This window comes from Patagioenas fasciata, chromosome 4 (genome assembly GCF_037038585.1).
Source record: "Patagioenas fasciata isolate bPatFas1 chromosome 4, bPatFas1.hap1, whole genome shotgun sequence".
In the NCBI taxonomy this organism is placed as follows: Eukaryota; Metazoa; Chordata; class Aves; order Columbiformes; family Columbidae; genus Patagioenas; species Patagioenas fasciata.
In genome coordinates this window covers 28,959,372-28,979,680 of record NC_092523.1, presented here as the reverse complement: position 1 = coordinate 28,979,680, position 20,309 = coordinate 28,959,372, and the positions used below count along the sequence as shown (strand labels likewise).

Genomic DNA, 20,309 nt, shown 5'->3' with positions numbered 1-20,309 from the left:
ATCCATAGAGCAGCTGTATTTCTGTGTATTTTCTCTCCTGTCTCTATAAGTGTCAGAGTCAGATCCATTCATAAATAGGTGAAAAATGCACCCTGTTTTTTTTCTATAATATTAACACATCAACTACGATACTACTATAGATCATGAGGATTAGTATGTAGTGTTTTTCTGTCTCTCCATCTCCCCCAACGTGTTTTATTTTTTTCAGTTAAAAATAGAATTTTATGATCTAAAGCACATATGGTGATTTAGAGAGAGACTGTAAAACTTAATTACAGCCTTGAGCCAGAACAAAATCCTTCCAAACTCACAAGTATGCTGTGGACCGGCAAAGGGATGTAGTTCAGATTAAGCAATGCTTTGTAATAACAGGAATCGGGAGTTTTGCAAAATGTCGCTGGAAAGCTAAGGTGGAGAAAACCTGTTACTGAAGTCTCCTGGCACTGAGGACCTGTCTGGTGTCTGAAATGGGGAAAATTGTTGAACATTTAATACAGTTCAGTGGGGGGGCAGTTGGATGGAAGAAAATACCCTCTAAAAGTTTCCTGGAAGTGTAATTAGCATCAGTATGTTCTTTGGATGTAACCCAGGGTGTTTGCTTAGGGCTAAGTGCTGGAACACAGCAAGGGATATATTAACACTTTGCAGCTCCCTGTTCCGGCCATGAGTTGGATTTAATAGCTTGAGTAGGACCAATCTTCTGCTGAGGGCAGTTCAGGAGGTTTGGGGCAGCAGAAATAAGCAGGGGGTGCAGTTTTTTCCATCACACATGCAGGTCTTTACAAATGTTTCCATCAGGTTATCAAACCAGTTCACGTAGCAACCGCTACTGTAACTACTTTTCCTTTCATCCTGATCTCAAGTGTATTCCTCCCTCCCTTCTCCCATTCCTCTCTCCTTCATCTTTGCCTCTCCTTTTCTGATTCGCTTTCTTTCTCTCACTTTTTCTCTCTCCTTTCTCCTTGTAATTTTGTCTGAGGTATGTCCCATAGCCATCAAGGTTTTTAGCAACTGTTTTAAATGCAATTTGTGCCCAGTCAAAATTTAAAGTTGATGAAAGGTTGATTATATGAGTTAGAAATCAATGCAGCCGTTGGGGGTTGTATAAAAAATACAGAAAAGACACCCTACAAATGTAATAAATGATTTTCAAGTCATAAAATATTTTGAAAATATTTGAAACTATCATAGCTAAAAAAAGTTAAGTGATCGTAGTACCTGCCTTTTAGTATCTGTGTAGCCAAAGTGAATCACTTTGAAGGGCACTGAATTTTGAAAATTCAGACATAAAAAATCATAGCACATTTTTAATGTCTTTTGGGTACATAGTTTTGCTTCAGTCAGATGATATTTTTCCTTTAATTCTGTGCAGTAAGCCTCTCTGTTCGACCGTGATTTGATCTCCAAAAATATTTCATTCCTAATATCTTTCTGTTCCTCATCTATGAAGATGTTAATCAGATTTTTATACATAGGACTTCATTCTTGCATGTGTATTTTCCAACAGTTGTTTATTGCATGACTAGATTTGACACAAATCTTGGCATGTTCTCCTAAACGATCCTGTAGCTCATGTTTGCTGTAATTTGCTTTGTTGGCTCAATTAAAAATTATGCATGTGTTGTGAGAAGAACTAGATGAGTTGTATAAATCTTCGTTGACAGGATTGTATTCAAAAACTCTGAAGTTTTGTTTCTCACTGTAAAGTGTTGAACGAAAAACATTTCTTTAATTACTCCAGAAAATTTTACTTTCCAGCCAAGCAGCTTGCTTTTTATTTTCCATCCATTTATATGTTTATTTTGAATGTCTTTTGTAGATATCATCTTTACAAAATGAATGATGTTACACTTGATTGTCTTAAGAAATCCAGGAGGTGATGTATACCTGGGCTAGTCCCAAAGGAAGACAAATGTGCTAATTTGAAAGCTGCTAATTGTCTAAGGCAGTTGCACTTTCTGAAACCATTGTGATTTTGTTGCAGTTTAGGCAAAGCTGAAAGCAACAAAGCAAAAATCCATCTGTAAACCAAGTAAGGTTGAATTTTCATTAAAGAGCATCTCTCCACAAATCCCTAAAATTTTTATCCTAGAAACTTTTTCAGGATGACAGTGTGGTTTAAATCTTGGTAAAGGAATGTGGAAATTTCTGGGCTACTAATTCGTATTCAGCACAGGTTTGTGGACCCTGGAGAAGATGCAGGGTGGATCCTTTGGAAGTGGATCTCCCAGGATGCTGACCATTTGTACGTTCACATGTTCTGCTTTTCCTGGTCCCTAACTTCTCTGAAACTCTGACATGCATGATATCAGTGGGGTTGTTTGGCCTGTTTTTCTCAAGGTTTTCCACAGGTGGAAGTAGAGTGCCCTGGCTGTGGAAGCTGAAGGTCTAGCAGGGACTCCTTAACTCTGCTTTCTCATGAGGGACAAACAGGCAGGTTGACCTCTCCCCAGCCCTCCTGTTATCCTCTCCTAAAAATCCCTGTTTAAGTGTTTCTAAAATCATTACAAAGGTCTTCTGGGTGCACGATGAGCAACAGAGTGTCATCCCTATTGCTATCCCTTTCTATGCTACCTCCAAAAAGATTCCAGAGAAACTAGAAGACACATTTTTTCCTTGTCTCCCTTTACCCATGTAGTAAACACAGGCAGAGTAAATATGTAGGATATTCCTGTCTTTGGAGGTTGATGCTGTGCTGATGCACACTATTTGTGGGCAAGGTCACAAAGACCACTGCTGCTTCAATAGTCTGTTTGCTCTCTGAATGGTGTCCTTTCTAAGATAATTATTTTTGTTACCTTTAATAGAAGTAAAAGATTTAGAAGAGCACTGACACTGAGTCTAAACAGCTTTATTGACAGTGCTGTGTTATTTTTGTGCAGGCTTCTTACAAACCGCTGCTGAAACAGATAGTGGAAGAGATCTGTAATCCTGAACGACCTGATCCTCTTGATATTGAGCATATGTCATCAGGTCTCACCGATCTCCTTAAAACTGGATTCAGCATGTTCATGAAGGTAAGCCAGGCTTTCCAAGCCCATCTGTAAGATTTTCCTGAGCCTTATTCCTGATTGTCCATAGCATTGTGTGGCAGTGGCAGATTTTATGTATTTGAGTTGATATTGTCCAGCAGAATTTAAGGGACGGTTAGGAGAGTTAAATCCTTGCAGAGGGGTCTGGGAATAGCTTGAGGCACCACATTGCAGGTACAGTACGGATGGGTAGCACCTGCTGAACAAAACAAGACGAATGGAGCAGACTGGATACCTACATAAGGATGATGCTGGACACCTGAATAAGGATGATATGTCTAGGGGCAGACAATGTAGCTTTGCTAAAGGGAAGTCCTACCTCAGTCCTACCTCATTTAGCTTTCAGAGCTCTTCAGAGACACCCATCAAGAAAACTGATAAGCAGGTGCCGCTTCATGTGATCTGCCTGGATTTCCAAAAGGCATTCCACAAGGCTCTTAACTCATCAAAGGAATGTAAGGACAATGAGCAGCCTTGAGATAGGAGAGAAGTAAGTATGAACAGTCAGGTCTCACAGGGGAGGAAGGTCATCAGAGGAGCTCCATATTAGGTGCCTTTTCTATAACTTGATATGGTTCAACTTGCAGTAGGGAGGAAGGAAGCCTGTTAGTGAGAAATTCCCTTGTAGATGCTCTTAGCATGTTTTCAGACAGTTGTTCTGCAAGAGCTTACTCTGCTTTATAAATTAGCCTATGCTGAGTGTTCACTAAGTGTCTACTGAGATGAAGTGTGGAGTAGCTAGCATGCTGCACATTTAGCTCTGTCTTTCTGCATATTCTCCATTGAAGCCAACCCCAAATTTACGTCAGACCACATCAACACTATGGTTATGAGTGCAGTATTTTTTTCTGTATTGTGCCTGGTGGTGTTCTTCCAGTTTTACCACCACCACTCCTCGGCACAGAAGAGGTATCATCAAACTGTATGAGAAGCAGTGGACACAGGTTGCAGCATGGGAAGTGCCAGTTGGATATAAAGAAAAAAACATTCACCATAAGAGTGCTTAAGTCCAGAGAGGCTGTGGATTCCCAGTCTCTGAGATATTCAAAGGCTGGCTGAACAAAGCCGTGAGCAACCTGATATAGTTTTGAAGTTGGCCTTGCTTTGGGCAGGGAGGTGGACTAGATGGGCTGTGAAGGTTTGTTCCAACCTGAATTATTCTGTGATTCTACAGTAATCAAAAAGAAAAAGGTTTTTTCTATTTTGTGCAAATATTTGCTAGGCTTGCCATGCATTTAAAGATAGGAGACAAAAATAGTTTTGACTGTTGTGTTGGTACTATTCTAGAACCCACTATCAGAGAAACAAAGTTATTCTTATGTTATTTCAGAGCAAGTTAGTCTTAATGACAAAATCAAATATGCCTAAAATCTGGTGCTTGTTTTCAGGAACCTCTGTCCACTATTGAAATGGATTTCCAAGAGGTATTTAGTTAGGTTACTAAATGGAAATTCTCAGCTTTTCACAGCTTATGGTAAGACCCTGAGACAAAAGAGGGTATTTGTAGAAAGAGTGACGTGGTGTTCTTTCCATTCATATATCATTACTGAAAAAATTAATGCCAACACTCCAAAAACAGTAGCAGAAGAAACAAATATTCCACCATCAAAGTAAACAAGCTGGTGCACACAAGTGATGTTTTCAATTATTGGTTTTATTTACCAATAACTCTCACAATTGTATTTATTTCATTGTGTTTGGTTGTTTCCTTCATTTTTTAAGCAGCAACATAGCTTGCCTTTGTTTACCAGAAAAAAAAAAAAAAGCAAACAAGAAATGGATTCCAGGAAGTCTAAAAAGATGGAGACATTGAGACATTGACAGCTTTGGCTAGTTGCTACTTCTATCCTTACCAATAATTTGAGTGTGTGTGTATCACGTAAGTATATTATGGGCAATATGTACCTGTAAGCACTTGCATCTCTGCTAGTAGGAAAAATATCCTACTGTAAGGAATATATAACAGATGAGTAAATGAATCTTGTGTAGGATGAATATTTAATAGGCATCATCATGTACTTCACAAATATGTGGCCACGCTTGCTCATTTAGTTTGTATCTTGGCTTGTTGGCAAGTGCTCAGTTGTTACATCAACAAGTTTCTGACCAGCCTGTGTTTCTCACACAAGAGGATCTTCTCCACTTACTGCACCACCAGCACTGTAATTATTTCATGAGCTTCCTTATATTTTTATTTCTTCCTCAATGCCTGAATATAAATGAACATAAACATGTTTTGGTAAGTGATGGACTCACCTCTCATGCAGAAGTTGTTTCTCTGGTGTTTGTTTTGAACCTTAGGGAGGGTGAAGGGAAAAGGGCTGGCTGCCACAAGAATTCCTCTTTTGACCACTACTATAAAACACACATGGTTTATGATGATCTGAGCTTGGTTATCATTGATACCATTGATACGAGTCATACATTGATACTAGTTTCTGGTGATCGATGTGTTTTCCTTTTTCCAGTTATTCGGCTAAATGAATTGGTTTCTGATTGGTCACAAATACCAGATGCATTGGTTGCTGGTGTCCTGGTTGGCAGAAATACCAGTCACGGGACAGTAGAAGTTGTTTCTTCTGACTTTCCTCAGAGGAAAAGGCTGTGTTTTGTGATCTGCCATGGGAAAAAACCTGTCCTCCAGCTCCTTCCTGTTTCCATTTTAGAGTTTCATTCACCACTGTCACCTCACTTTCTCCTCTCCCCTTCTCACTCTCCTCCATACGGAAAGAGCCCTCTGACCATTAGCATCATGAGGAAATGCAGTAGTGGTGGCCTCAGGGCCGGTGTCCACCTGGGATGCTCTGCTAACTCAGGGAAACATTCCTCCTTCTTCCTTCAGGCTCCTTCACTTGGTGTAATCGGTTTGCTTTTTTCTTGGCTAGTTATTCTATTTGCCCAGGGTAACCTTCCCAATTTTTTTAATGCGTGGCATTTTGAACTGAATGTGAATTCTTTTGCAAAATGAAGATTTCACAGTAAATGTGATTCAGAGACCTCAGAAATGTCCCAAAACAACAGAACTTTAGAAAGATCTCAGAAGATACACATTGCTTTTGTTGCAGTCCATTTCAGTTCTTCTTCTGTATCACAGAAATAAGCTGTGTTTAGCCGCATGCAGCCAGTTCCTTCAAAAGAGAGAGCCTTGGGTGGTTGTATTATCAAACAAAAAAATCTTGGCAGAAACTTGCATTCTTAACACAGCCAAATATTTCATACCCAAAGTATTGTCCTCCTTCAAAACACTTGTGCATAGCATAACGAAATTACAGATTCCAAGAACTTTTTCATTGCAATTTTAATTTAATTTAGGGTTTGCATGCCTAATAGTATTTTTAATATGCGTTTCTGGAATTTGTGGTTTGAACTTTAGTCTTCTGAAAAATAATAAGTTTTATATAGGCACCATGTGTTTGGATCTAGGTTTATTTTGACTGAAGGAAATGATTTGTCAAGACATTTTCTCTTTAGTATTGCCATGAAAGGTTGTGTTTTCCAATTAATGCTCTTATACTGGGTGTCCTTTATGATGAGTTTGTTGTCATTAGGAAAGAGAGACTTTATTCAATAGCAAGCTTTTGAAGTTTGAGCTCTTTGCATATGTCTTGGGTCCTTTGAAGACTTCATGAGATGGAGTGGAGCTATTTGCTCTGGTGGCAGGGTTAAGAAGAACAAAGATCCATGAAAAGGAACAAAACAATAATTCCTGTATTACCTCGAAGTACCGTAGCAGAGTGTTTTGTAAACTTTTATCTTTGCCATCTTCACAAGCAGCTATTTCTTTAACCTTGTGTCACTCCTTGCAGCAATTATGGCATGAAATACTCTAATGTTTTAGCAAGTAAAAGCTCTATCTGACTTGCATTGTAAGTAAATATTTAGATCTTACTTAAACTACTCATGGTGTTTGTAACAGGAATGGACATTTTTTCATCTGGGGCTGACACTATGTTACAGGCAGATGGTAAGAAGTGAATAGTCTGATGTCAGAAAATGCATAAAGAATGTCTTTGTAAGCTCTAGTGTATCAATTTAATCAGTCTGTTGGTGTAGATGGAAAATTGCTCAATATCACAACAGAACTGCAGGACACCTTCCTGAACTGTAGCATATAAATATGCTATCTGTGCCGTCAGTTCCACGGCTGGCAAAGTAGGGGCAATTAAGAGAGTAAACACCCAGTACACTAATACTAAGCTCACGAATACGTCTATCTAAGGGGGTTTTGTACTGGTTTCAGACTCCCGGGGAGCAGCCCTGTACAATCAAAGGGCAGCTGGCCTGGAGACAGAGCACACTGGCCCCTCGTGTGTGCTCCAAACAAAAAAGTCTCTTCTGAAGGTTGCCAGTCAGAAAGCCTGACGGAGCGGCAGGAAGAAAAACTGCCCAAAACCTAAACCCGGGACAGCCACAATAGGAAGGCAAGAAGAGCTGAACCTTGAGGAGCCACAGGGATCCAAGGCAGCTGCCATGGTGATGGAAGCAAAGGAGCCGCGCTACGCCCAAATGCGGGTTGATGACCGCTTGCATTTTGTCGAGTGAATGCTGTCAAAAACCTACGCTTGTGGAAGGAGAGGGGGCGTAGAGTCTGAAAAGGAGTAAATTAAACTGTTCTCACTGTCACTTTTTGGAAACAAACATTTGGAGTGTTTCATACTCAAGGGTGGTGTGACAAGAGCAATTGCATGGGCTCCATTGACATCACTGCCAAGGACTGGAGCGAGGCGTTGTCAGGGGAGTATGTTCTGTCAAGAAAGAAAGAGTTTGCTAGGAAACAACAAAGCAATCAAACTTCTAGAAGTGGTTAAGAGGAAAGTGATGTAAAGCATCACCTTCGCATTTAAAATTACAGTGCGGCTTTATAAAGTCTTAACTGAAGTAGAATGTTTGTGCCATTTTAATGATAATTGGGGAAAAATAAACCAAGTATTTTGTTTAACCTAAAGTTTCTCTATATTAGTTATAATCCAGTGACAGAAGTATTGAAAACTCTGAAGTGAAACAAGCTAGAAACTGATTTTATACTATAATGAACTTGATTTGTTTTCATTGGAATTGTAAAGCATTATTTACTGAACTGGTGAAAACACATTACGATTCTTTCCACTGCTGACCTCAGACAGGGATTCTAGCATGTTTAGGCTGGACTCCATGCTTCTACTGGGTAGTGATTTACCCCTCATTCCTTAAAGCTCCATGCATTCGTGCATCCAAACTGCACATCCACCAAAGTACCCTCCTCCCATTCTGAGAAAGGCGGGAAAGAAATGAAGAAAGAATTGAGGGAGAAGCCCTCAGACCCTGTGAGAAACTCCCTTGGGTTTCAGTGGAAACCAAGAAGACTTCATTTCCCTGGAAACTGTTCATTAGTTTTAACTAGGCGTCATCCTCATTGGTCTCCTTCTGAGCTGCTACAGAAACCAGCATTCTATGAATATTTCTTTCTGAACTTCCTCATGAGTCTTCCTCCAGCAGCTCAGGGAGCCAGTCACTGCTTGTCCATAGGTTTGGAGTTGGACTGACCAACTACAAATAATGCTTTCCTTCATTTTACAGGTGAATCGCCCTCACCCTGGTGATCATCCTCTTCTGATCATCTTTATGGTTGGTGGAGTGACAATCTCTGAGGTCAAAATGGTGAAGGATCTGGTAGCAACATGCAAAACTGTTACCCAGGTAAAAACAGATCTAAAGATACCATTCCTATCTGAAAAAAAAGACTAAGAAAATTCATCAGATAGTGTTCCCCATAGCACTGGTACTAAACCTGCCTGAAGCCACAACCACATGGATAGGAATGGTGTTGGGATTTTGCTGTGAAGCATCTATAGACAACAAGTGCTCAGGAACCAAGGGTCTGTTTTTTACGTTTGAGTCAGCAATAAAAGTTCAAACTCAGGTTGGAGGGTTCAAGACAGACAGGCATTATTCTGAAGGAGCTTTCATCATGTCTCAAAAGATTAATTTCTTGGTATTCTTTATAAACAGAAACATTTGCTGTCCAAAAGTCTACAGGCTCCTTGGCATTAAATCTACAGACCATAGTGCAGCAATGCTCAGAAGAAGCCTGCCAAGGGCCTGGCTGCTATCTAGTGACATATCAGTGGTGATCCTGCAGACAAGTCAATTAGCATTGCAGAGGAACAGGATAGATTAGCCTGGATATAGCTGTACTCTTTCTGGGCTAGGCCAGGGATCTCTGGTAGACACCTGACTGCTACATACCTTAAGTAGCCTAAAGCAGACAGTGTGGAGAAAACCCTAAGTCTCTGCAGCCCTTGGATGTGCCCTTGGATCCCTGAAAGGAGGATGGCTCCTGCGGTAAGGCTTCAGTAGTGTCCATGTGCCTGGTCTTTGCCTCTTCCACTCTCTGGCAGCAGAACCCTGACTACAGCAACTGTCATCTGAATGGAGTGGGGAGGAAGAGGAGGATGATGGATGGGCTCCGGCAGTATCTGAGACATTAAAAATCATTGTTAACTTTGGAGAAGGATGTACAAGAGCAATTGGTTATCTGCTAAGTAGTGCAGATACGCAGGGTAATCTAAAAACTGCAGGGAAGTTCTGTGTAACCAGCTGCATCACAAACATAAGTCTAGTTTCCGGGGTGGCTTGTAAACATCTTCTTTTCAATTCCTATGGAACACAGTTTTGATAGTGAGAAATCATTAGCAAAATGGAGCCAGCCAAAGGCACAGCAGCCCCTCAGTTTGAGATGTGTTTTCCACAGTTTAGTTGTTTTGCAAGGCGGTCTCAAACAGTATTTTGTAAAACCAAGTGCCATTTTTAGCAATGTTGTTGTTTTTTTTTTTTTAATCTGATAACACATTTCTTCCCCATTAGCCTATTGTTAATCTCGAAATAGCAAATGAAATTCTTTATCCTCTTGGAGGGGGATTGAGTTGTGACACACTGATGGACAAGTTAATCCACACCCGAAATGTATTAATACAGCCTGAAAGATAAGCAGAGGGTTAACACGTGAGTTGGCTGAGAACTATACAGGGAGACTTTCCACTGGCTTTCTAACGGGACTTGAGGCTTGACGGTGGTGACATGGGATCTGGTGTTGCTTTGCTTTGGCTTAACCCTGCCAGCAGGTCACCCTCTGAGGCAGATTCCTAAAGAATTTTAAGCTTTTACTGCAACTTGCCCTTTGTCCAAATGTGCTGTGTTAGAGGTGAAAGGACTTTGGGGGAGAGGCAGGAGTGGGAAGAGAAAGAAGAAAAGAAGCAGTTGTACAAGTCTCTCATATGAAAAAATTTATGAGTTTCTTGGATTTACCTGGATTTATGCACTATAGCTGTGAATATGCGCCACCTGTTCGGGATTATTCTCTTTTCAAAAAGCCAGGCATTTGTCTAACTTGAGCCAGCATTTAACAGAGCTTTTTTGTGGTGTTCAATCAGGGTCAGGCATCAGGGGAACACTGGCCTCCCAAGTCCCCTCCAGTCAAACAAAGCGCTGACATTTATACTAATTATTGGCTCTTGGAGAAATGGAGTGTGGGTGCAAAAACAAAGAATTGACGAAAGTAACCAAAGAACTGACAGGACACACTGATTACTTCAGCAGTTGTTTGGAATTGAGGCAAATGACATTTAAGTGTGGAGTAGGAGACACATGTTTCCATCCACAGAACTGATCTGCATCTGAATGTGAATGACAAATTTATTTCTCATGGAGAAGCACAAAGGAATACAGCATTTCCTACACATCGTTTGTTTTTGGATGGTGGTGTATAGCCCCCCAACCTATTGAGAAGTATCCTACTATACAGGGAAGAAATTACCTTTTTTTTTCTACTTTAATCAGGGGACTGAAAAGGAGGAAAGAGCACGAGTCAATGTTTCACTCTCCCTCCTCCCACCATGTGCAACCATCTATGTAGCTGTTGCTGAGACATGCAGACAGATAAGCCCCTCCAGTTGCACCATCAGACGTTCGCTGCATCCTTCCCTGCCCTCCGCTGCGGAGGAACTGCCCCTCGCAGTGCGGTGGGTCAGGATGGGAGCTCCGGGCTCCTGGCTGCCAGCAGGAGGGGCGGCTCTTCAGGTGGAGAGACAGGCACACTGCACTGAATAAGGAGGTCTTCAAAGGAGATACACTGTCCTGAAGAGACCTACCTGGAGAAGAGGTGGACATTATTTCTCTGGGCAATTCCCCCCTTCTCTGTAAAAATGAAAGAACAAATATTCACATTTACCCCCCTCACTGAGCCTTCAGAGATATTGGGGGGAAAGGAGGGAAGTCCCACTGTATTTGACTGCATCCTTTCTCAGACATTAAATTTGGAGCTCTCATTTTTCTCTCTGGGCTTGCTATTAGTTGCACAAATCCCCTCAGGGTTCGCTGAGTGGTGGGGCTCCAAGTAGAAATTGTTTTTATCTGGCAGTGGCTATTGTTGATGTTTGGCTTGTATACCCAGAAAACTTCAATAATGTGTCCGCTCATGTTTTTCAGAATTAAATTGCGTGATAACACAATGGGCACATACTGTGCTATAGTTTGATTCTCACGTAATGTCAGTAAGACAGTGCCAGGCTTTGGCATCTGCAAATTACAGTTTTTCAGCCGTAGGAAGGAGAAGGGATAATCAGTGTCAGTTTGCCACAGATTGTGTGGGAGGACAAGGGAAGGGAGAAGTGAGGGGGAGACTATCATCAGTACAGAAGGGATCTGTAGTAACTTAACTCCAGATTCCTTTCATTATTTGAAGTGAAAAGATGAAAGAAAGAACAACAAAAAAATTGAAATGCAACAGTACCACACATTTAAGCCGTGCAATGAAGGGGTACCGCAGGAAACACACACAGACATACTCTGCTGTTGATGCGTGTGCTTCCTCACCTCTGATTTACACTGAAGAAGCAAATTCATGTTCAAGTGGACTAGTAAGATAAATCTGCCTTCACATCCCTGCCTGCAGGCCTGACCCAAGAGACACTGCTGAACTTGGGGCTTGGTAAGAGCAGTGTCCTATGGCTTCGACCCCAAGTTAGCTCCATGCAGCAAGAGCGTGTGCACTCACTCCTTGCTGGTAGCTTTGGCCCTCAGAGCAGCCTTCATGCCAGGCACCTACATACTGGTTTTCACTGAAGAAAAACAAGATACTTGCATCTAGCAGGGTGTGTATCATGGCTGTAGTGAGCAACAGTTTCATATATCACGCCCATCTTGGATTAAAAACCTGACCAAACAAAAGTAATAGCATCTCGGCAGTGCCCCAGGTTGAGCTTTGGTCCTGATGTGCAGAACAGCCTGTGCTTGGTCTGAAGAGATGTTTCTGAGCAGAGACTGTGGCTCCCTACAGCAGCACTTCAGTGGCTCTCGCCTCATCTCCAACTGAGAGGCAACAGCCGTCAGTCAAAGCTGTGCTATAGGGGAGGAAACCCCTGCTTCATCAGCTGCTGCCACGCAGTAAACACAGTGGCAGTCACAACAAATCACTGGGTAAGATGTGGGTAGAAATGAGTCAAAGCACACATTCATTAAGAGTACAATGCTACCAGTCATTATGCTCCTTAAAATGACTTAACTACAGTTATTAGCAAGCAAACAGTTTCACTGGGCCAGTTGTATTGCCCTGTCAGTAAACACCAGAAACACGTAGTCTGTCTGGTGCTGGGTGAAGCAAACAGCTCATATCCATGGCTCGTTAGTGCTCCGTCCCCCTCAGTCCCCTTTATTTTGACTTGTTTCTTGTCCCCCTTCTTTCAGGTGCTTGTGCTCTCCTCCGCACTCCTGACACCGCGTAGTGCTATTGAGTTGTTGTTTGCCGCGAACCGTCTCCAGCCTGATGCCAATATCTGATGGGGCAGGATCTGTGGAGAAGACCAGTGAGTGCATCAGCTGGAAACATCAAATCCCTGGTCTGTCACTCTTTGCAATAGCCTTCAAAAAAATTATGTGTCCCCTGCTGCAATCAGGGCTCCAGCTGAAATGGGGTGAAGCAGCAGGGTTATCTGGCTGCATGGGGACATGTGCAGCTCATGGGCAACTCTCCAAAATGGTCCACTTGTCCAGTGACAACTCCCCCCTCCTTCATGGTAATACCATAGGATGCTGAACCACACCAGCCCCGCTCTGCATAGCGAGAGTGATCACTTGTAATAATTCCCTAGAAAAGGGGTGACTGAGGACCATGCTGAATTTGCACTCCCTAAGCAGTACTTTCCTGATGGTTTCGCTGGGGTTGCTTCTGGTGGGAAATGCTGCTGAGGGAGTGAGAGGCTAGCAAAATCTACCCTCTCTGTCACGTTACCTTGCAAAACACATGTGCCTTGTACAGCATTAACCACCTCTGCTCATACTTGGTCCCTCAATCCAGAGGTGACGGAGCGCAGCCCTGATTTAGCCAGCAGAGCAGCTCCCGGCCAGGAGATGCTCTCCCAGTGGGACTGGTGGGGGCAGAGAGGCAGAGAGTTTCTGTGGCTGCTTCTCTCTCAGCTTCCCGATTCCTGCTCTACTTTCTCCACCCACAGTCCCAGGAGAAAAGACTGTTTCTGATGGCACTCTTCTCTGTTGGCTTACGCATGAGGACATATGGGCTCTGATGGTTTGATAACCCTGGAAGAATCCTCCCCTCACATGCATTTAAAAAAAGGAGAGGAAAAAAAAAAGAAAGATCCTATTTTCAAGAGGCTGCAGCAACAGATTCATTCTTGAGCTGGATTTCTGAACAGCATGAATAGTGAACAGCTTTTATTTTTAATTTGTGACCATGAAAGAGCCGCTATCAAATTGACTTATGTAATTTTTCCTTATAAAACATTGATACAATCTGTGATAAAAAAGCAGCAGCCAGCAGAGACTGTGGTTGCATATAGCACCAAGAGTTCTGAATAGCAACATGAAATGGTGGAGCTCTAAACCTGCATCCTCTTGCTTCATCCAAGGGATGCTAAGACTACAGCTTACACTGAGATAAGAACATGAAATTATAAATGACATTCACTCTATCATAGCATTCTTTATTATGCCAAAGGAAGATATTGAATGGGCAGAAGCTTTTTAACCTTTGTTCACTAGCTAGCATAAGTTCTCTTAAATGTTTATAGTGGTCTTCAGAAAAGGGTGCATTTTGATTTAAATTGACTTTTGGGTGGCTAGAAGGAAACAATGGACCCATTATAAAGCATAGACAATACTGCTTCTGTGGAAGCGAGATTTATAAGAATTACTATAGAATGGAACTTTGTGCTATAAAAAATGAGAAATATTATGAGATTGCAATGTTAAAAGCTCATGAAACAGTTGGAACAGAGCAACTGGAAAGCAAATAGCCAGTCTCTTGGTTTCTTTTCTGTCTTTCTGTACTGTTTAATCTTAGAATATGGATGTTTTGTTAATTCTGTAATCAATAAAGCAATGTTCTTAAAATGCCAAACTTCATCCCTCTTCTCCTTCTCTCCTAATGCACATGGCTACACATACCAGGACTGTATTCCTCTGACCCATCTTTATTTTGCATTATTTGATTCCCCCTGAGAACCTGTATCTTCTGTTCTGTGAGGAACCTAGAGAGGTTTTCACACAGCTGTGGCCATGGATACTGGGACTCAACCACCATCTCATAATTAGTAGCCAAAGAGGTAAAAAATGGTCATAAAAGCTGCTCCTCTTCTAGCCCAAGATGAGTACAGTGCTTCCAGTGTCCCTAGTGTAATGGTTAGCTCCTTATTTGTAAGAAATAGCTGCGCTTGGGGAAAAGGCCAAGGGGATGAGGGGTGTCCTGCTAGTTGCGTGTGAGCAGGAACAGCATAAGAGAAGTTGCTTGGACAAGTGCAGGACCACAGCAAGGAGTGTCAAAACCCTCTGCATGTGACACTAAACTAAACCCAAAAGGTAGGAGGAGGAGAAAACGCAAACCCACCATAGGCAGATGGGCGTACTACTGTGTTAATAAGCTAAGCAGTGTTTGGTAATAAGCTGAGACTGGAAGGGCAAGCTCAGTTTTGTTTGCAAGTCCAGTCCTAAGTCACTTGGCTAGTAGCTCATGGTCAAAAAGATGATGATCAGCAGGGCCTTGGCAGGCTTTCCCTGCACAAGATATGAGCTGCGTGCAGACCAGGTGAGCCTGTGCCAGTCATCCCTTGTCACAGCACAAACAGCCTTCTCAGAATGGCTCCCTGTAAAGCTACTTTAAATATGAATAAAATAGTTGAAGACTTGTAATTTAAGTTCTTCATTGTGATATAGCTCAATATATTAAGCTTCCTGATTTTGACCTACCTCACACCATTTCTTTGTCACTGGAGTTTTTTTGACAAGGGGAAAGGAAGAATCTCGTTTTAATTTGAAAGGTATCTGCCTTATTTGGTTCCTCTCCTAAAAGGATTTCTTAAAAAGGAAGTTGTAAAGCAGTTGTGAGAGGTTCCCCCCTGTGGTTTATGCTAATAAAGCAATAGTATAGGCAGGAAAGGCCTTTTGACTGTTTCTGCAGTGGATGTTAACTACCTTGAGAAAACCATTACTTTGCCTCAACAGTTCACTGGTTATTGCCCATCTTTTCTCACCCACAAAGAACACACAAGAAAACACTCAATTCAGAAATTTAATGTTGAACCAGGCAATAAGAAAGAAAAGTCCACTCCCTATGAGGAGTAACTGTACACAAAATAAATAAGTTACAGTTTAAACAAAAGCACAACTGGCTTTTTAAAGTGCATGTGTATAAGGCCTTTTAGCCTGTGAAATCCATTGGCTCAATGTAATTAAAAATAAAATTATGTACATATAAAACTGCCATCTGTGTTTAAGGATGAAGAGGGACTGGCTCAGCTCTGAACAAACCACCAGCTTCATTGCCAGGAGCCAGCTGTGCTTCTGTGCCTATTGCACACAGAGGTGCACCTTACAGTGGCAGCTATAAGGGACTATCACTCCAACTCCAGGCTTATTCCTCAAAGCCTTCATATTGGATCATTTAGTCTGGACAGGATTTTTTTCAGACAGTAAAAAAAGCCCACAAGTTATTCGTAATTAGGTGTGTTCATACCCTGAAGACAATAGTTTTGCATACAAAGTCTGTTCAAGTTGTCAGTAATAACATAGCTAGTAAAAAAATAAAAACATTTTTTACAGTCTTGATACTCAGTCATGTCCACTTATTTTACACTTATTTTTACAGAACAATTTCATGTTTGCTTATTTGTTTTGAAATACATGGGAAATACACTGTTCTAGTGTGCAATTAAATTAAACAGATACATCATGCTGCCTTTCATCCTTGTGAAAACAATACGCAAGTGATTACATCTGAACAGTGAACTGCAGTTCAGGGTGTTTTCCTGCTCAAGTGCAAGTTGAGTTACAGCTAAAAGATTGTTTCTGCACAAAAGAAAGCCAAATCTGTCTGACTGGAGAAAAAGTAAACTTGTTTCATTCACTGGAAAGTTCCTTTTCCAAATTAGAATACTCATTCTATAAGTCACATACTAGAACCATTTCAAGAGTTTGGGTTGTTTGTTTTGGTTTTGGTTTTTGTTTTTTTTTTTTTTTTTTTTTTTTTTTTCCCCTTTTCCAATCTGCCACTGTTCCTTTTTTAAGCAACTGCTTGTTTCTACAGCCATGCAAAACGCTGCCCGAACCAGCCTGCTTTCACAGTGCCTTAGACTCTAGATGCACCAATGTTGAATGCTCCAGGTTTCAATCTCAAGCGGGGACTGAAGTTGGGAAGACCAATGGCTCTGCTGTCAAACAGAAGTGACAGTCCTCACTTTGGCAGACAAAGCTTGCTTGAACCTTCTCTTCAGATCCTGCATGTTGGGTGATTTTGGCCGTGGAATAAGAGACGTTCTCCTCCTCTCAGGTGTGCTGGTTGTTTGCTGCTTACTGACTTCTTTACAGAGGAGATGGAAGGCATTGAAGACATCATTATAGTTTTCACTGACTGATACTTCATAGAAAGTACAGCCCAGCATGTTGGCCAACTGAAGTCCATGCTGAGGTTCCACCTCTTTGATATGCAAGAGATCAGCTTTGTTTGCGACGATGACAACAGGGACCGTGTTTCCTGGATGCAGCTGTCGAACGTGATGGTAAAGGTGACTGAGTAGTTCATAGCTCTTATAGTCTGTGATGGAGAAGACAATCACCAGGGCATCTGCCCAGCGAATGCATCTGTTCAGCTGCTCATTACAATCCAGGCTGTGTTCATGGACCTGAAAAATGAATGGTCTCAAATTAGATGGCTGAAGTCATAAAAGATTAAAGGAACCTGTCTTTAAGAGTCTGTAAAGCCTAACAGCATTTTATAGTTTCAGACATAGATATTTGCATTTCACATTTTAAGTACAAACTTAATCTGAGCGTGGTGAATAAATGCATATGTTGATTCAGCTGCAAAAAGCTGGAATTTAACACTGGAGTTTGGTATACTCAACTGGAAAATTGACCTGAGTAGTTCTGCATGCAGAGGAAGACTTTGTAGTTCCACAGAATGGGAAATTAACTGGCTAGACAGTAAGTCTGGGGAAGCAAAGATATGAGCTGGAAGCATTTAGACCTGGATTGTTGCCCAGTTCAAAAAGGCAACAATCCAGCATTACTCAGGCGTATATGTTCAAAACTTTAACTTGTGACACACTAATGAGCACAACCACAATATAGCAGACTTTGCTTTCCATCATACACATTTATGAAGCCTGTTGGGCAGCAGCCATGACATATTTTTCCTACTTGTACTTTATTTACACAAAATTGTTTTCAGTTTTGTGTCTAATGTTCCTAATATACAGGAAAAAGATTTTTCAGTAATTCAGCCGCTCAGAAGTAATGGGCCTGCAATGTACAAATGATTCATCAAAACAGCAATTTGCTTACTTTTACTACCAGCACTCTATAGGCACACAATTTACCCGGCTTGACTGGTTGGAACCAAGTCACCACCTCACCCACACAGAACACCAAACTCTGAAATGGACAGCAAAATATTTTCTAGAAGGACCGTGACAAGATGCCCCACACAGAGGGACACAAGCACACACAGATTTAGAGCTGCTTTGGCAAATTGCATGGCTGCATCCAGCTCACCTGGACTCCTGGAGTGTCTTGCACTTGAATAGCCAACATCTCTCCATCTATCTGGATGTGCCTGCTGTAGAGATTACCTGACAAGAACACCAACATGTTCATAAGTACAGCCACCACTTTACACACAAATGTTGCTTCTGCTGCCCATTAGTTGTGTATGAAAAGTTCTATCACTGTTTATGAAGCAAGGAACCAGTGTTACAGACTTTTTATGTGTAACAACCCATAAATCTATGGCATTATTAGAAGCCTGTGATTTCATCTTGCATTGACTAGTTTTGAAGCTTGGCATTTAATAATGTACAACTTGGAACTTAACTGCTTCTTGAAGACTGTCTCAGATGATAAAATGTGGAAAATAACCAGCTTTTATTACAGAAAAGCAGTTTACTTATTTAGTATTTCCACACTTCCGCAAAGCTCTCTGTCAGCTGGCCTGTAAGATGTTGGGTTTTAATTTGCCTGTTTTTTTCAGGCCGTTTCCTCAGCAAAATTATGTATATTTTACATTCACATTAGTTAGAGTTCCCACTGGACTACACTCAAGCAAGTACCACACATCACCTCTTCATTTTCCCCGTTAAGGTGGCACTGCCTAGATCATTTAGCTGCTGGCACTCAGTTTGCAAAGAATAATGCAATATTAGGTTTACAGAATGTTTTCTTGTTTTAGCTAAGAGACTTCTTCAAAGAGGGACATTTTCACCATATAAAGTAAATTTCGCTAGAGACCAGAGCTGCAGCAGAACACAGCACCAGCAAAGCTCTGATCAGAAACTGCACATTGGCTGAACGGGTGTGCACCTTTCCGAAGGCTGCCAGAGCTGCACAGGGAACAAATTTTCAGCGAGGTGTCAGCCCTGGAACACTTTGGTGGCTTCGGTTGGTAAAAGCACCTGGTGGATGCCCCTATAGCCCCGGGTTCAAGCGCTGTCTCTTGCCCGCGGGCACTGGCTCACTCGGGGTTTCCACACTTCTCTCCGGGACTCGCCCGCCCCGCTCTCCAGCCGGGCAGCCCCGAGTGGCTCCAAGGGCCCCGCTCTCTCCTCCCCACCGCTCTCCCCCAGCGGTACCCAACCCCCAAACCCGACCGTGGATCGCCTGATCTCTGCGCCCGGCGGGAACAAAGCCGCCTCGCCGCTCGCCTACCTGCGTTCCTCTCGTAGTCGCCGATGAACCGCCGGGTGAGGAACCGCACCACCAGCGCTGCGGGCAGGCACAGACAGCAACCGTTAGCCGCGCTCCGCCGCCCCGCACGGTCCCGCACCGACCCCACGGCCGCCCCCCTCACCTGTCTTGCCCACGCCGCTGCCTCCCACCACCGCGATCTTGACGAGGCGGGGCCGGGCGGCGGCGGCGGGACAGGCGTCCCCGCCGGGCGCGCACTCGGCGATGGTGCACATGCTCTGCGTCAGGCGCATCGCCGCTCCGCCGCCCGCCCGCACCCACGGCCGCCGCGACCGCTCCCCCGCCGCTTTTCTCGCCCCCGCCTCCGCCCCAAGCCCCGCCCCCACTTCCGGAGACCACTCAGCTCGCTCGGCCGCCGCCACGCCCCGCCCCAAGCCCCACCCCGTCGGGCAGGCCCAGCGGCGGCGCGGGGCGCTGGGGAGCGGCGGGGGCGAGCGGCCGAGTGAAGGGCGGCGGCACCCGGGTGGAGGGAGGTGAAGGCTGTCGGAAATGAGGCGTTTCTAGGCATGAGGAGAAGCCTAGAAATAGGCACATGTGCGTGTAACCTCCACACTCCTTCACTGTCAAACACCTCCAGCGCTTAACGGCGACCGACCGAGTGTTTCTGAAGATCTGGGCGCTGGGGTCACCTCCCAAAGTCCCGCCGGGCTCAGGCAAACGGACGCAGCAGTATAATGGCTCAGCCGTCTGTCCGGTGTTCACCCTGCCGGGGATACACCACTTCTGCTTCCACGCAGGGCTAGGTGCCGGTCCCACATCTCCGTCCACTGCCAAAAAGCCTTTATCCTTCCTTTCCCCTTCCCCGCCCTTCCCCTGCCCTTCTCTTGACCGACAACTTCGAGAAACCAGACTGGGATCAGAACTGCAGCAACTGTGGAGGAAAGAATTGAAACCAAAGAATGAGGCTAGGAGAGGGTCTGTGCCCTCTCAGCTCTGCTACAACACGCAGAAATTAAAAAAAAAATAAAAATAAAAATCGAATAAAGCATGGATATGACAATGATTGAAGAAACAACAGAAGATAATGGCAAGGGAGGAGAAATATAAATGAGA

At 43.1% G+C, this 20,309-nt stretch overlaps 2 protein-coding genes across 3 annotated transcripts in view; one reads left to right on the top strand and one right to left on the bottom strand.

Annotated features, from left to right (window-relative positions):
- The window catches only part of SCFD2 (sec1 family domain containing 2), a 197,533-nt gene extending 183,112 nt beyond the window's left edge, over positions 1 to 14,421 (top strand). The window contains exons 7-9 of one of the 2 annotated variants that reach the window (XM_065837087.2): positions 2,883 to 3,017; positions 8,589 to 8,708; positions 12,753 to 14,421. In XM_065837087.2, the coding sequence (XP_065693159.2) occupies positions 2,883 to 3,017; positions 8,589 to 8,708; positions 12,753 to 12,845 (348 nt within the window). In that variant the 3' untranslated portion in view covers positions 12,846 to 14,421. Of the gene's footprint in view, positions 1 to 2,882; positions 3,018 to 3,371; positions 4,810 to 8,588; positions 8,709 to 12,752 lie in introns of those variants that run through there. The other variant, XM_071807498.1, reaches the window with a different exon arrangement.
- Positions 14,422 to 15,570: 1,149 nt separating this feature from the next.
- Positions 15,571 to 19,529, bottom strand: RASL11B (RAS like family 11 member B). Its single transcript, XM_065837694.2, has 4 exons — positions 19,360 to 19,529; positions 19,218 to 19,274; positions 18,069 to 18,145; positions 15,571 to 17,197 (listed from the first exon to the last, which is right to left on the bottom strand). The coding sequence occupies exons 1-4, from the start codon at positions 19,487 to 19,489 to the stop codon at positions 16,730 to 16,732; spliced, it is 732 nt and encodes a 243-aa protein (XP_065693766.2). The 5' UTR covers positions 19,490 to 19,529; the 3' UTR covers positions 15,571 to 16,729.
- Between the last annotated feature and the right edge of the window lie 780 nt (positions 19,530 to 20,309).